Below are 17,545 nucleotides of genomic sequence, written 5' to 3' on the forward strand. Positions count from 1 at the left end.
GGCAGGTAAAAATAAAGGGGGAAATATACAAAAAAAACATTTAAAATAAATGGGGGGGAAAAAGTGTTCACTTGCTGCTTCCTTTCTCTGACGTCCCTTTAAACACCTTTCAGCACCTGTAAATGTTCTTCCACATTAAATGGGTATCCAAGAGCCACGACGCTATTGCACATCTTACTTCCCTTTTGAAGGAAAGCAGATTATTTGACCTTTGAGAGCCGGAAGGCGAGAAGCGCATTGCTCTGCAATCCATTGCTCCAACCCTTTCAAGCACTCAACGGACTAAAGGTAATCGCTTTGACCTCAGTCGGTGACGAACGCAACCTCACTGCGGCTGTGTGACGGATCCCTCCTTCCCGTCCTCCATCCGAAGAATTCCATAACTGCTACCAAACGCAAACCAGCTGCTTTTCAAGAAACAAATTGCTAGAATGAAGCAAACATCTACAATACTTCAGGTAAGCAAATACCTGAAAGAATCTGTGTACCCTTAATAAATCGCTTTTATGTAAACATAAGTGATATTTATTGGGGGGGGCGGGGAACCAATTTTCCTAATCTGAATGCCAAACAAACCCAAGACAACGTAAGTAAGTATAATAAGCAATACAAGCAGCACCCCCTTTAAAGCCTTTGGTCACACATACTGAGCCCACTTAGAAAGGGTCAGATGTGTCTCTGGCCTTCAAACCAAAAATGATTTTCAATAATCACATTGTGAAAGTTTCCTTGTTCATAACAGATTGCTTTTCATTCAGGAAACCAAAGCCATCTAAAATATATTTTTCAAGAAAAATAATGAACACCATGTGATCTGCCTGCAAGCGCAGCTTATGCCTTCACAATTTTGTTTTCTTTTAAAATAAAAAATAAAATAAAAAGGCAGATTCTTGTTTGGCGTATCCGGAAAAGAGGGTCTCCGATTCCCGACACCGGACCAGCAGTTCTCTGTGTCACGCCCAGCGCGGTCACAAAGTACCTTCCTGCTTCTAGATGGTAGAAGTTCTATCGACACCATCTGTGAAAGAAAGTAGATATAATGGAACATATTTCCAGAAGACACAAGAGAAACTCCGTACGTAAATCATATCAAGACATTGTAGGATGCAGTGAGAGGTGCAGACGTTCCAAGACCAGTTACCATCGACTCGAGGCCAACAAATGGTTTGGCGTATAGGTAAGAGAAAAAGGTGCAAGCTGGAGCCGAGCTGGCCAACAATTTCTCCGGCCACATTATATTTGTGGGTCCTAGCGCATGTTTGGAAGGGCGCTTCCAAAAACCTGTTCACTTGGACAGCAGGTTTAGCCTGGTTTATGCCGTCTCGTCTATCTCTATGGAGCTGAATTCTTCATAATGGAAACTAGGCATCCGTCTAGGCAGTCACATTTTTAAACAAGGTACCACAGGAGGTGCAGGGGTTTACAATAATTTGCACTTCGGTCCAAGGAGTTTAATGATTTAATGGTGACCTTTTCACAGCTTTCACATCATATTCTGTAGGCCAGTCTGCCAAACAGGCCAAGCGGCTAGTGAAGTATTTTACGTAGACATGCTCTACGGATGGGAGCTTTGACAGATATTTGAAAAGAAGACACTCATCTTAATTAGCAATGTTATCCGTAAAAGGCCTGGCACATCCTCATGTGTAAACATTTTTTTTATGCAGCGGTTAGGCTAATGGGAGCCAAAGCTCACCAACATGGTGCCCAACTCCCATATATATGTTATAAGGGTTACAATCCTAGTTTAGCACTTGGGTCAAAAACCAAAAGAGTAGTAAGAAAAGAATACTACTTGTAGCTTAAGTAAGTAATTAGTTGGGCTCAGTGGAACACACGAGTATGGATCATATCACTTTCATTACTTCACCCACGAGCCAGTGAGTAACAACCACACATACCACAGCCCACCGGGCTACTGGCTTTGGCAGACAAAGCGACATTCTAAAAACGTTCTGCCCAAAGCGTGGGATTCCGGCGACGGCAGTAAAAATAATCCAGGCTTCTGCGGCATACTGAGCACAGGTTTCATTTTATGGATGCACAACCCAAACCAGAAATAGACTTTTGTACGTGTCATGCATCAGTCAGACACTCCGACCACAGAAAGTCTCCAGGTATTTCCAGAACGTGTATTCTTACCGCCGAGAGCGTGCTCCGTCATACTCAGACACAGCGATTCCAGCCTGTTATTGATGTCTGGCTCTGTAACGGGGACCTGGAAATCTGAAAAGGAAACCCATTTTTAATGTTTAGTGGATTAATCACATTTTGGCAAACAAAAACAAAAAACATTTTTTGTAAGTGCAATCAGATCATGAGACACACAGGAGGACTAATTATGTGACTTCTGAAGATAACTGGTTGGTACAGATCTTATTAAGGGGGTTGATACATAAACGCGCATATACTTTTCCGTTTTTTTTATTGATTTGTTTGAATTATTTATTTTCTAAATTTCACTTCACCCATTTGGACTATTTTGTGTATGTATATCACATGAAATCCAAATAAAAATCCATTTTAATTCCAGGTTGTAATGCAACAATATGAAAACCGCCAAGGGGGTGAATACTTTTGCAAGGCACCGTCTAAACATTAAATGGGGTCAGTTTATGACTTGAGTTTGTTCTTGGGGGTTGTTTAAGTAATGTGTGTCTTGCTCCAGAATCTCGTTCTTTAGCGTAGATTATGGTGTTGTCTATATACAGGTGAACAGTATTTGTGTTTAGGGGGTAAGCCAGGTACGGCCGCTTCCCCAAGGTCTTCAACCACAAATTATTCTATCGGAGACTCAAATGATTTTAGGTATAAGCAGAAGCCACTGCCAACGGTGCTTGAAATGGTCCGTTTCCCCAGGAATGCTTGGATTATTTTTATATATTATATGTACCAACAGTGTATTTTAATATAAGCACTTACTGTTATCTGTTACTGTCCCTTTATAAATGTTATTTTAATCACTATTATAATAAGAATCACAGGTACATCTATGTGGCTTTTTATGACTTCTGGGTCCATTTATGACTCCCTGCGCTCCATAGCAGTCTGATTATTTGTGTTACGGGCAACCTGTTATATTTAGGGCCAAACTCCTCTAGTGCCTCGCGTGTTTAAACAATTTGGTAACCTGCCGAGGCCTCAAAAAAATATCCTGGTCAGGTTGCAACAGACGCTGCATATTCTGGCACGTGTCCATGGTTTCTATATTCACATCTGACTACACAAGTATATAATACACGGGCGCCCAACTGCAGTCTTCAAAGGCCATAAAATGAATACATTTAAGGGATATTCTTGCAACGAGCACAGATGGCTTAATTACTGGCTTATGCTGTGCATTTGGTTCATAACCGCTCAGGCAGACCAAGTTTCCTGAGGTCTGAAGGCAACAACCTCAAAGAGTTGAAAAGTAAAGCCGCTTCGCCCATCAGCCTTACCTTTAAATCACCGGTGTGAGCTGTTATTACATTACACAAACATTATATTAGTGACACAGAAGTCTGCTGACGAAAGACTGAGCCGAAAAACGTCTGCAGTTCGTCAATTAACTCAATTATAAGATAATCTGAAATTTGCTGCATTTAGGGTCATCAAAGCCAACACAATTGGAAACTCAAAAAGATGTTAAACCAACTAGATTAAACTACAATAACAGAAAGCATGAGAACCTGTTTATACACAAAAAGAGGTGGCAGAACCCAAAAAATGGCTTCAGCTCAATTCCGAAGGTGTGTTTACCCAGAACTGGACAAACTGTAATTAAAACTGAAGGTAGCTTTTAGCTTGACTTTGTTCAACAATCGTGAGCTGAGTTCACTCTGCAGAACGGACCTGAAGGAAAGTTCCTTAAAGCCTATTTTAACATCCCCTTAATATTCTGTGACAATGAGCTGAGGACATGAGGTTCACTGACGGAGACTTTCATACTTAGTGTCTATGTTCCACAGGAGGTGATCACTGAAGCACTTGGGTATTTACACTGCATTGAACAGGGTTTTTGTTTAGAGCAAGTAAAACAGATAAATAGTTAGAGGACGTCTATTCAATTTAACTATACAATGTCATGAGAGCTTTACACGAGAAACCCACCAAGAGCCCATGTTGGCGAGTAATTAAATGTTTCATCTCATCTAAACTCAAACATCAGTGAATGAGCCAGTTTGTGCGAGCAAAATCATTCGCACAAATATAAATAAAAATAAACATTTACCGGAATTTACGTGCCAGGCTCCCAGATACACTGGGAGAACTGGGTCATGGATGTCATAACCATGCTCTGCCCGTGTCTCTCTCAACTTAAGGGCGGAAGAAGAGAGATTTGAACCACTAGAGGCAGGGAGCCCCCCCAGGCAGACCACTAGGAGACCGGCCCTTTTGCATATTGTTAAGCGGATGACAGGCCGGCTAGTTTTATAATACATATTCACAGACACACACGTATATGTAATGATGCATGCGTTGCTATCTGTAAGCTTAGCGTGTGCAATACCTGGTTGCTGAAACATAAGCATGGTCTGCGGTGATGTATGGACAGGTAACGACCGGGTCCTCTGCACGGAGCTGTGACTTCGGCTTGGCATGCTGTTACTCCCCCCGGGGTTTGCAAACCACAGATTCTACATAAAAAAATTGACACATAATTAATACATTTAATTATCCGACTTAAAATAACAATTAATCTCGTACAAAACTTGGCAAATAACACAACTTATCATCAACTAGTGGACCTTTCCACCACAAACACACGGATGATAGGGCCCAACACATGACTTCGCTGCGGGGGAATGTTTTATTGTCGTGCTGCCAGTTTGGCTGAGCCGGCCCATAACATTTCCCGACTCTTACACGCGACGCAACGTGTGTTTATTCAGGGCACAGGGGATACGCATAGGACATTAATGTTTGTAGTTAACCTTCTTCGTGGGATAAATATTACACATTTGCTAATAGACGGCCAGTGCAACGTATTATGGACCGGTCGATTAATTCATGACAACAGACAACTAGCCCAGGAACGCTGCTGCCCAACACACCGTAATGTACTCCGGTCAACCATATCCGACAAACACATACAACACACACTGAAAAGCCATGGCTGTGGTGTATTAAACACAATCCAGATTTGAAAGATCTGAATCAAACTGGTGGCTACAGCCAAGCCCTATTCCCCAGCAAAACACCGATGTTAAGTACGGCAGCTGCTTCTATAGAAATGGTAGAAATTTACTTGACCCACAAACAAACATGGCAATAAGAATCAACGTAAATTCATACATAAACCCTGTTTCCATATAATAACATCCTGATCATTAACACAGGCGGAGCGGCGTTACTGATTCACAGCATGTTAACGCGAACCTGTTTTATGATGGCGACATACATTTCTTATAATGGTTCAGTAGTTTAACATATCCATAATAATATATTTAACCTTACCTAAAGTGAGACACAATGGAAGTTATATATAAAAGTGCAATTCTGGTGCTAAATGGTTACTATGGAGATTGCACCACATTTACCAACAACGTCACCTGTACCAGAAACTTGCTCTTTATACTAAAAAAAAAGGTCTAGGGGTTGAAAGCAGCTGTAACTTCATATTCATGTCCATTAAATGCGATTGTTCTCCCTCTTGCTCGGTCTATGAGGGAGAGAATGACGTTATATTGTGGGTAACGGAGTGGCGAATGCTGTGAGTGGGAGCGCACCGGGCCTCCCCATTCTCTCACTAGTGACTCTCGCTAACCCTTTTAGTACCTCTCGACAGAGACTAAAAAACAGGAAATGCCTGCAGACGGCTCTCGCTGCTGGAATATTTTCTTTCTTTAAAAGGATCCAGACTTGAGGGAAAAAAAGGACACCGATATGCAGCACGCTGCATGGGACCAGCCGACCGCTCCAGAATCAACACTGGTCAGCGGCTTCTAAAATTCATTATCACCCCTGAACTGCACATAAGGAGAGTTTTCTGATGCCGCAGATTCCAAAGGGACAGCCACATGAAAAAGCACAGTGAAAATCCAACGCAAACGTCCATAGAAACAAAGTGTTGGCAAAAGAACGAATAAACAGTAAAGCTAAAGTAAAACTCCCGTAATCCTTACACAACCTCCAACGGCATCTGGTCAGGGGTATTACACGCCAAGTGCAGCCCATGTCATATTAACTGTGTGCGTGGCAGAGGGTTTGCGATCCGTACAGTTTACATTCGCTCCATTCTGCGGGACAGAGGGCCATCTGTCTGAGAAACAGAGGGACTTGGGACGCAAAAAGAAGCTTAGAAGATACATGGAACCTCGTCTGATGGGTTCCTGCAAGGTCTGCTTTACAAGTACAGGTGATTACCCCCCACGGTGGCGCTGAGAACAACAACTCTGGTGCTTCATAATCACCCCTCATCAACTTATTCTCTTTTTCACAGTAGCCTTTGGAATAACTTATGTTTACTAATAAGATCATGAGATGGAGATGTTTATGTCAAAATATACAATTCAAAAAACAAAAAGACACTGTTTCCCTTTTCATAGTAACAGATAAATATATATATGTTTGTGTTATGATAACAATCTGGTCTGAAACGTGGCCATTCTTAAGTCCTTAATCATTTCCCGGCCTTCAAGATTTTAAAAGAAAAAGAAGAAAGTAAGCAGAGTAGGATCTTGGCAGGCAGTTAATGTGCATTATTGTTAGACTTTGTACAGACTGGCTGAGTTAGCCACATTCTTTTTAAACTCTAAATTCTACTGACGATTCTTTTCGGAGCTACTTTTTAAACACAGTGTACACATTATAATGTAGGGACACTGCCCCGTCCCCAAGAATGCCTTTGGTTGCAGTACGGTGTGCAGCGCCACTGCGTAGGTGTTAGATATGTTTTCTGGCAACTGTAACACAGCCACTCAGTGCCCTGGCACTCAGTGGGTTAAACTATCTTTACTGGGCAATTCCCAGATTTTCTGGAAGCTCGCTGTTAGTGACCTGATGTTGGATTTTCCAAGACAATACTTGATCTCGGTGAATCACATTCTGCTTGAGCAAGGTACACAGTTAAGTCTTTATGTGTGGAAGCAATCATTGGGTTAATCATATTAAGGGTCTCTGCGTTGGCTGTATTTGGAGATTTCCATCTTTGTTAATTTCCTGAGATTCCTACTTGGGTGTCCACCGCTCATTCTTTAATTGGGAAGAATTCAGCAAACGAGTTCATTTCTAATACAGCCCAGATATGTGTATGCTGGAGCGAGAACGGCAGTCTGGAGGAAGCTCTATGTCTAGCTCATCATCGAGACATTGCTTCCTTTGCCGTGACATCACTTCCGGTATGCAGAAGCGGTCAAGCCCAATTCCAAACACACAGCGAGGCCCTGCAGTTCACATACCAGGAATGACATCATGGAAGTTATGAGTTATCCAGATACCAGACATTTGGTTCAGCCCAGAGTAAGCACATACATGGTTCAGCTGACGGGGAAACGGCTTACACCCACTCGCTGCAAAGCAAAATATTGTTTTTCATTCAAAGAACGCTATTTGACGCTCCCATGGCAGAAAAAGTACACGGCACACAAGAACATACTTACAGACGCTCTAACAAAGTAAATGCATTAGAACGTTAACACACTGATATTTGTGGTCCAGTTTGGCTTAACAACAATTTGAAATGAGCGTCTCAGTAGAAGACCGCTATGTTCACTGCCCCTAAAGCAGGCAGAATGGAAGGACCACTGGAAAAGTGGTGCGGGATGCATCTTTTTAAATAAAAAAAAAAAAAAGCGGGCAAGGCACGGGCCAGATACTTGGGCACGGCACGGGCCAGATACTGGGGCAAGGCACGGGCCAGATACTGGGGCAAGGCACGGGCCAGATACTGGGGCACGGCACGGGCCAGATACTGGGGCACGGCACGGGCCAGATACTGGGGCACGGCACGGGCCAGATACTGGGGCACGGCACGGGCCAGATACTGGGGCACGGCACGGGCCAGATACTGGGGCACGGCACGGGCCAGATACTGGGGCAAGGCACGGGCCAGATACTGGGGCCAGCCTGAGCTCAACCCACTTGTCTGATATAGGCGATCCAGAAGGAAACAAGCAAGGACCTTAAGATTAATAGGAAGGAGGCATATTATCTTATGCCTTCCCAGTTCACCCTTCTCCCCTGTTGACAAGCCGGGCCAGGTTGATCCTGGGCTCAAGCTTTACCCAGCTCTAGAAGACCATAAACAATTGTCACCCTCTATACGCCGCTGCATACACGCTCTGCACATCACACAAAATGCGCCTCCCATACATAGATGGTGAAAGTGAGAAGGACAAATAAATCAATGTACATTAAAGATCGAGAGAGTAAAAAAAAAACATTGTACCAACCTGCCTCCCTTGCTTCAGTATTGAAGGGTTGCTGGCCGTTGTTCGCTGTGCTGCCCCCAGAAGGCTGCTGGGACCCAGTACACCGAGACGAGCACTTGGAAGATTTCGGGATGGAATCTGGAACTGCCGGGGATTTCTTCTGGCTATTCCTGCACCCACAGATCCAGCTGTCGGTAAGGAGTTGGACTGTCCGAAGCCTCGACTGCCAATCAACACATCAAAACTAGTCCAGTTAACCCTTTATAGTTCCGCAATGAACAAGTTTAACATAATGAAAATCAGAGCAAAGAAAGTAGCCAATATAGAAAGCAACAGTGAAAGTAATAGAGCTAATGGCATGAATATATGAGAAATATGTAACTGACAACCTCTCACTACAATGTAACATGCTTCTCACAGCTCGATTATATTAACTCCATTTTCACGAGCTCTGTTTTTCTATTAGGCCTCCCACATACTGATCAGCGCTTACCTGCAGTAAAATAAAATATATACTTGCATGTGTTTATTAATTGCTTATCAGCACTTGCTTTAACTTTCAATCAGGGGCAGAAAAGTGCACTTTTCATACATGCGCACCGGGGTCTGAATAGACACACACCGAGACATGGAGCCGACTGGACGAGACAGTATCATGTTTAGCGAGATGTCTTTGCTGAACATAACCCCCCCCCCCCCCCCGAATTCAGCTGCGAGATGCGGAACGGGGAAAATGCGTATGGGGCCGATTCCGCAGAATCCCCCCTCGTGCACTTGCAAAACACAGGCATTATAGTGCATATAACGGCTGGGGTGGCCCTCTAAGATAAGTATATGTATACTGAAAACTGTATTTTCTGTACAAGGCAATAACATGATACGCTTGTTTGTAATTTAATCACGATTCCACCCAACCATACCATCTTTCAGTAAAAGAATCCGCTTGTACCATCGCTGCCTGCGGGAATTTTTACTGAAACGTCCACCACAAAGACTTTTGCTGCCGACTGCTTTACGTTGACAGTGTTTAGTGGTGGTCCTCAGGGGTGCGGGCACACTCTGCACATTGTCCCTCCACAATCTAATTGTTTGATGATATCTCGTATTTTACGAGCTTTCTGTCAAAACCACTTACTGAATAATCACAGTTTGGGGTTCCCTACATTGAAAAATAACTCGGATCACAGCACGTCATCCTGGCTGTCTCTTTAGATTCCCGCTGGCCACCCAGTTACATAGAAAGGGTTCGATCGGACCCCAATCTGTACATAATGCATACGAACACCAGGCTGCCTAACGATACAACACAACGATATAAAAAGCAGCAAACTGCAGATAAAATAAGAGTCAGGATTTCCTGAGCTGAAGACGAAATCCAGTCGCTAAGGTAACACAGGAATATCGCAACACAACCTACTTTCTTGGCTGGCGGTACCCAGCGACGTCCAAGAGGGATTTCCGAGGGAAAGACCTGTAGAGTTTCTGCACTTGCTGTTTCCATGACAACAATCTCTTCTTCTGCGTCTCTGTAAATGCCTAAGCAAATATAATGCATGTAACTATCTGTGTAAGAAATATATCGAAACCATAAAAAATTCAGAGGCAATATGATTTTGAAACAAAACCCCCCTCTTATTTTTTTGCAACAGGCTACGCTTGGGCTACACATTTATCTTTACCTTTACAGAATAAAATGTTGATTGAATCAGCTGTATTTATATGGTAATTTATGGCAAAATGGGGCATTTTTAATACTGACACAGCAGAGACAAGCCTTGCGCATCTTTCAAGATGCACTCAGGCCGTCAGCCATTTATCTGTTAATACCCTATAGGCCGTTATATGTTACTCTAGGGTACAAAGTTCAGGGATGCGAAGGTTTTAATGCTTTCTGCACCGTTAAAAGGGAAATTCTGGCCCGCGGAGTTGCGTTCCAGCGTACGGAACAGCAGAAGTTATGGACGCGGTCTTCGTGTTCACTTAGTGGGAACTGTTCTGCTTTTCCTTGCACTAGAACCGCAAGAAGAGATCTTTGTATTACGTTTACACAGTCCTGTATAGCAATTAGACACAAGCCCACCCAATTTACAGACCACATGGAATTATAAAAGGGCAACGAGGACACACAAAATCTATTAGCGTTAGAACTACTGCTTGGAAAAATGATCTAGACATATAGGTCCAAGAGATGATGGAATATTTAGTCAAAATTGATACTATTGGGCCAACACAGAGGAGACGAGTTTTTGTGATGTTACATCTTACGTGACGATACGTCTTTCTGCGTTGACTAAAAAGCCATTGTCACTGGCATAACTGGCCTAACTTGCAAAAGTTAATGATCTTGGATGCCTGAAGATAGGGAACGATCTTGTCATGCGGTCTTTTGTAAAAAAAAAAAAACAAAAAAAAAAACAAAAAAAAAACACAGGTGCTGCTGGCCAAGGGCGGAAGGGGGTCTACACAGCCATGAATATACTTAGGGGGGCACACAGCGTCTTCTAAAAACGACTGAAATAGAATTAAAATATTACTTACGTCATGTATGAGGCATTTGTCAATCAGTTGTAAATAAGAACTGATATTTTCTTCATCAGGTCGGGAAACTAAGAGCTGAGTACAGACTGCAAGGAAACAATAATTAATTTTATGTAGAAGCATTTTGTGACCTATTGTAAGTCGCCCACTAAGCTAATTGGATGACACATATAGAGGTTCATTCACTAAAGTAATCTTCCAGGTGAAATAAGGGGGCATGAAACCCTGAATTCACCAAGCATTACGAAGAGACTTCATTATCCAGGTGGGCCGATTTACAGGAAGGCTAGCCAAATGGTAGCCACCCAGCTGTTGCTGAAATATGAACCCAAGATCCTTTGCCAACATTTTAATAATTAGCCACAGATATGTTAGGAGGGCGGTTAATATACGTATTTGTTCTCTATTTGTATATCTAGGAGAATGCATTAATTCCAAAACATCTTCTATCATTTTATTAATTGGAAATAAGCAATATTAGGTAGCACTTTTTCAGCATTAAGCTTATTATCTGCTCATGGATGATGGCAGTGCGCAGCGAGAGCACACCAACGTCAAATAATACTCATCAAGCACCTGGGTACCATGCAATAGGTCTACAAATTAAACATATCCCGGGCCGAGGACCCAAATGAAGACTAGTTGCAATTGGGAAAAAAAATAAAAAATAAAATGATTAGCTGCTCAGACATTGGGTGACAAACAGAGTTCAACAGCGGTGTGAATGACAATGTGTAATTGTGGAATTAAGGGAAAAAATATGTTTTCCCATGTTCTTTAACATGGTAATGAGACAAGGAGACTAAACTAACTGTATTTAACCATGTGTATGCTTTATGGCTTGCTAAATGAATTTGGTGGAATTTAAGAAAGCTGCGTATTCAGCAATATTTCTGCCCCAGGTGATATTAAACATACGTTCCGATCCTACTCACCTTTACCCATAACTCTTGTGAACTGCCCAGGCAGGTCACCTTCGGGTAACGGGACGGCACCGCTCTCCACCTCGCAGTTCCCCAGATGGTGCTGCTGTAACCCTCCGGACGCAGAGTCCTTGCTCTCCGATCCTTGACTCTCTGTGCTCATTAATGAAGTCTGGGAATCGGGCGCCCGGTTCCGATCCTCGGGGCAGGAGCTTTGCAAGGAGTAAGCTTTAATGGGCGTGAGTATCATTTGCTGCAGCTCCTGTAAAGGACCTCGTAGATTTCCTCCATCTAGGATGTCCTGGTGGGTGAGAGGCGCAGAAAGCAAAGATTAAAGGAAAAATAACAGAAGAAAATGAACCCCTTGTTTTTGCCCAGTTTGTTTAATACAATCTCTCTAAAATACAGAAATAAACCGGCTTCCTATGACTGGCACACGAAAGGAGAAGGAGTACGCAACAATTAATGGAAGCTTCCAAGAAGAACTAATTTTTGTGGGACATTTGGAGATCATATACTGCAATATGAGGTAAAAAGCCACTGCTGATGTTCTTGCCATTAAATAGAATATATAAATGTGTGAATTTGTTTGCATTTGTGCCGGCTTGTGCATTGAAGACCAGTGACAAGATGGGAGATGGAAGGTAAAGGTTGTTTCCCCCCTCTATACGCTTAAGGAAGCAATTCTTACGCTTAACATTTTCTTAAAAAGTTTCAGTTACACTCAATTTGTAAAATATTTGAGGGATATATTTAGAACTTTCAAAAGTATTTTTTTTTTATTACAGTAAGAGTCAAGTGTCATGTAAAGGAAAAAATATGACTCTGGAAGCACAGTATTATAGAGAAAGTCCCGGAACAAATATATACTTTTCCCCATTTTGTTAAGCAGCCAGATTAATTAATTTTTATGCCATCATTAACATATTCGCAATTTAATAGAAGGGAGGAAATAAGATAATCCTTAACAGAAAATATAATGGCTGCACAAGGAATGTCATTTTACCAATCGCCTAACCTGCGGTTACCTTTTCACAAACTACTAAAGATTATGTCTATGAAAAAATATATCTGTAAACCTACCCTTTCTAGAGACTTCAGGAGATTGTGTCTCTCTTTTAGCTTTTGGATGCTGATGACTATTTTGTGCCTTGCACCTTTGGTGACATTCTGGAAAACACAAAGCAGAGTTAAACAAAAATATCATTTAAAAAAAACATAAATTAAACCTAATAGCACAAAAACCTATGAAAACAGTGTGTACAGTGAACATTGAGACATTTTATATTATTACAAGCCAATAAAATATTCATGTTAGATTTTAGTAACATGATATATTAAGGGCTCTTCCTATAAAGGTATTATCTTTCCATCACTGTATGGAGCATATTCACTAAAATGTGAGTTTTCAGAGGAACCGAACGCCTCTGCTCCCTCACACCCCTGTAATCTCCCACATCAGATATGAACCGCGCAGTACACATATTAGCCATTCACTGTAAGAGGTGCTGAAATAATCTTCCACAAATGGAGGGGTCCGGCATCTGTTAGTGAACACACACTTGATTCTGGAACAATTAGACTTAAAATAAAGTGATATTTTTTTTTGGAGTGACCAATGTCATCGTGTATTGCAATTCTTCAGTTCATACAAGTTCATCAAAACAAACATACTTATCATCCACTTATACAACGATCATGTTGCAGTTACTCATTTACCCTAACAGGCACACAAATGAAATTTATGACATGTGATATTTGGGAAAATTAAAGAGGTCAAGAAAACATTTTGTCACGCAACACATGGCGGGCCATCAAATGCTCGAAACAACTGACTCGACATGTGATGTCAATAAGTATATCTGCAAACCCCTGAGATCTGCTGCCCGACGAGCATCCCGGCTGCTGAACGTAACAGTACAGATCACAGACAAAACGTACCTGCGCCTCTAACTGACATTCGTTGAGCGACATCATTTCTTCATACGTCATCTGGGAGAAGAGAGCTGCGTACTTGTGCAGACGAAGACTCTTAAGCCAGGCAGGAACATCTAAAAATAAAAAGGTCGGTTGTAGTCGTTTCAGTTGTGAATAATAAAGCAAACAAGTACGTTTTATTTCTACAGGGAGTCTGGAAACCGGAAGCCCCGATCAGCTGTTTCAGACATTCTGCTCCAGGTTGGTTTTCAGTAAACAATACAGTAATCTGGTTAATGAGCCCACGGGCACTTAAAGGGATAACACGCTAACTTTAGAATATATCTGGGGGTAGTTATATTTCATGTAAGTGTTATAAGGAGTATGGGGGGGGGTGGGTTCTGGACTATTTCATAGCAGACAGGGCTGCCTTAAGGATTATTGTCCATTTAAACTGTTCTGTGCACCTGCTGCTTATTTGGGGAAATGTATTCTTTCAATTCTATAATTCTGATATTACAAGTCTCAGCAAGCCTGCTACAGAAGCGGGATGGTCATTCCATGTGACTTTTCCAGAAGCCTCTCTGCACTAGTACCGCTCTCATCACTTTATGTCATCCTTTTGATGGAAGCTCCAGTAGGAGGAGTGAAGGGAATGAGTTATTATATAAAAGTTTTACGACATGAAAAAGTATCTTTAATACTAGCAATTAAAACGCTACAGATATGCAGCTTCAGACAGTAAATGAAAAGGGACAGCTTCATCATGGAAGCACACGGCACACACCGTGTTCGCGTTCTCTTCTTCCCCATCCAAAACACGTACGTTCACTTTGGTAATGAGAAAATGTGGCTCTTCCGTAAGAACTGCCACGCTACAATTATTTTCTTTTGGACCAGAGGTTGGAGCTGAAGCGGAATAGGAGCCATTTTGGAGCTAAAGTATTTTTTGAGGGATACCAGACCGCTGATTACTTTTAAAGGCCGTCATGAAAACATCACTTTTGCTATGCCTACATTATCTGCTAATAGGAAATCTTAATATTGTAGCCTACTACATACAACAAGAACCTCATCTTTTTAATAACAGTGAAAATATGGGGCGGCTGGTCTGATCCTGCGGTGTTCTTGAGATTAGGAGCACAGAAGCCAAGACTATTTTTCTTAGAATCCATGGAACGTCTAACGTAAGTGGCAAATATAAACGTTACGGGCCGTTTTCTCCTGGACTACGATTGCTAGGTGGGCCACACGTCACTCACCTTTCATACCGCTACCTTCGTCTTGGAATGTATTGCGTGCAGACTGATCTTCTAAGTGTTCGCTCCCACCGCTCCCCGAAGAAGCCACGCTGCTTTGTGGAGACAGGGGGGCATGATCCGATGGAACACCCTGGGATCCTCTGGCTCGTAAATCCTCGTGAGACATCCATCCGTGTCCTAAAGGCTGGTTTGGCACATTCATGGGTGGGGTAAGGGACACAGATCTTTTCAAAGGGCTGTGATGCGTCTGGCCTGAGAGCACTGGAAATAACACATTTAAAGAAAAAATTAGATACACGTACAACATTATTCTGAAAAGCCCTGCAGCCGAGCAGAAACATGCCTAGTACAGAAAACAACGGAAGTGCATATTACAGCAGGGATGACATTAACGTAGACTAAAAATGGGATTCTTGCTTCTATTTATTATGAACAGGTCAGTGGATCCAGACAGTAGACATAGTTACATAAGCCATGGGTAGGATGACTGCTCATTGGAGAAATTAAACAGGGATATTTAAACATAACCAGCAATAGCGTCGTAGTACTTCTGAACTGCTTAAGACCACTTAAAAATTAACTGTGAGGGTCCATTGGTAAGAGGGTTAAACTAAACAAGGTAAGCTCTGCCATAAAGATCAGAGGTGGAACCAAAATATCACAACTAAAAACATGACTATACATTTTCTTAATTGGACCTTCTCTTTAAATAGTTGAATTTTGGTTTAATTTGAGTTACGATCTACCTCTCTGCGTTAAACAGATTCCTCCTCCTTCCTGGCCGAGGAGCTATGGACCATACCATTCCATGAGAGCACATGGACTTTACCCCTTTTCAGAAGGTTGAGAAGAATTAGACGTTGTAAATAATGTAAAACGCAAGCTGTGAATCTAGATTAAAGTGCAGATGCTCCTGTTTGCATTTCCAGTAGTTCACCGGCGCTGACATTTTAATTTGATTGCTAAATTATTCAAAACGAAAATCACATTTGGATTCAGCAATATTACCAAAGTGGGGCAGAAAATCACATCTTATTAAACGAGGTTCATCTTTGAATTAAAAAAAAATATTTCTGATTTTGAGAGATAAGCTGTTGAAATTCAGTTTAATCTAAAAAGCAGACAAGACTTTTGTGGAATATCAATGGAATGGAAAAATATATTTAATATTTAGGCAGAGATAACACTCGGAGCACTAAAGCTGGAAGTGTTCCCAAACTTTATTTTCAATAACTTTGAATTTAAGCAAAGAGCTGCGTGATTGCTTATAGAAATACCTATATGGCTGCTTATTGGGAGATAATATATATTGCCTTTTAAATGTCTTTTTAATACAGAATCCAGGGATTTAGCGGGATATAGTTAATCTCTGCCCAACGCGGTCCATAACGCATAGGCTCTTATGTTAGGATATCCACCGTCTATACCATCACTTGGCGATTGCTTAAAGACAGACATACAATGGACTTACCTTAACGCATACATTTATTAGGCACATGAGACCGAGACACCAGTATTGTCTAGTTCATCGCAACAAGCTTTCATAAACCAGTAGGGAAGAATATCTAAGAATACAGATTATATTGTAACCTGTTTGGAATAAGCGATGGACTCCAGAGAATGTGAAGCACAAGCTAACTAAAGGGCCGCTGCGGCTGGGTTTCTCAGCCAGACACCTGCTGGAATACTTATTGCCGATATACTTAATCGTCTGACTATAGATTAGATAAATACATACGGGGCGCAGCTGCTCGCTCTGTGAAGTGTTTTACGGCGTATATTCACAAACGCTGTGTATTACGAGAGAATATAAGGGGAAGTTCCAGCTTTTACTTAATACACAGCCCAGGCAGACATAACCAGTTCATTACATGCTATATACGGACCATATGCGTCTTCTATAGCTATGGAAACATGTCAATCATTCTAATTCCGAATTATATTCCAGCAATTAATGTCAGCAGTTGGCTGGCTGGCAAACTGGCAAAAATACGCCAAATTTATGACACCCTCCAAACGCTAAAATGTAGCTCTCGGCGATTCTAAAATTAAATGTCCTTTATTTTCTTGTAGATTGTTTTTTTTACTGACCATATACACACACTATATATATATACATATATATACACACACACATATATACACTATATATATATATATATATATATATATATATATATACACATATATACACACACACATATGTTATATATATATATATATATACACACACATATACACACACACACAGCACTCAAGAATAAAGAGGTGCATTTGTAAATACCGCCTGTAACTGCCCCTAGCCTCGATAAACCAGCATAACCAGAATAATAGATTTGTGAACAGCATTTGTAAAGAGGAGAAGTAAATGGAAGATATGCATTTCTCCACACGCCTCCATCTCAGTGACCCTTCTAATTACGCCACTGGTTTGATCAATACTTTTGCTACAGTATATACAAGTCAACTTTGTCCTATAAAGGGGCCATTTACTTACCCAACAGCCTCACTACTGAAGAATGCCGATTAAAATAAAATTAAAAAAAAAAAA

The 17,545-nt window shown here is 41.5% G+C and overlaps 1 protein-coding gene across 5 annotated transcripts in view; it reads right to left on the reverse strand.

Annotated features, from left to right (window-relative positions):
• Positions 1-989: 989 nt before the first annotated feature.
• LOC149279471 (protein Smaug homolog 1) overlaps positions 990-17,545 on the reverse strand; it is a 45,445-nt gene continuing 28,889 nt past the window's right edge. The window contains exons 3-13 of one of the 5 annotated variants that reach the window (XM_089501148.1): positions 15,611-15,618; positions 14,995-15,246; positions 13,757-13,866; positions 12,899-12,985; positions 11,828-12,116; positions 10,893-10,978; positions 9,772-9,890; positions 8,376-8,577; positions 4,493-4,619; positions 2,143-2,226; positions 990-1,018 (exon numbers count right to left, since the gene is read on the reverse strand). In XM_089501148.1, coding sequence (XP_089357274.1) covers positions 990-1,018; positions 2,143-2,226; positions 4,493-4,619; positions 8,376-8,577; positions 9,772-9,890; positions 10,893-10,978; positions 11,828-12,116; positions 12,899-12,985; positions 13,757-13,866; positions 14,995-15,246; positions 15,611-15,618 — 1,393 coding nt within the window. Of the gene's footprint in view, positions 1,019-2,142; positions 2,227-4,369; positions 4,620-8,375; positions 8,578-9,771; positions 9,891-10,892; positions 10,979-11,827; positions 12,117-12,898; positions 12,986-13,756; positions 13,867-14,994; positions 15,256-15,610; positions 15,619-15,812; positions 15,818-17,545 lie in introns of those variants that run through there. The other 4 variants (XM_089501150.1, XM_089501149.1, XM_089501151.1 and 1 more) reach the window with 4 other exon arrangements.

Source organism: Sceloporus occidentalis, unplaced genomic scaffold (assembly GCF_023333645.1).
Source record: "Sceloporus occidentalis isolate IW3139 unplaced genomic scaffold, rSceOcc1.0.p SCAF_165, whole genome shotgun sequence".
Lineage (NCBI taxonomy): Eukaryota > Metazoa > Chordata > Lepidosauria > Squamata > Phrynosomatidae > Sceloporus > Sceloporus occidentalis.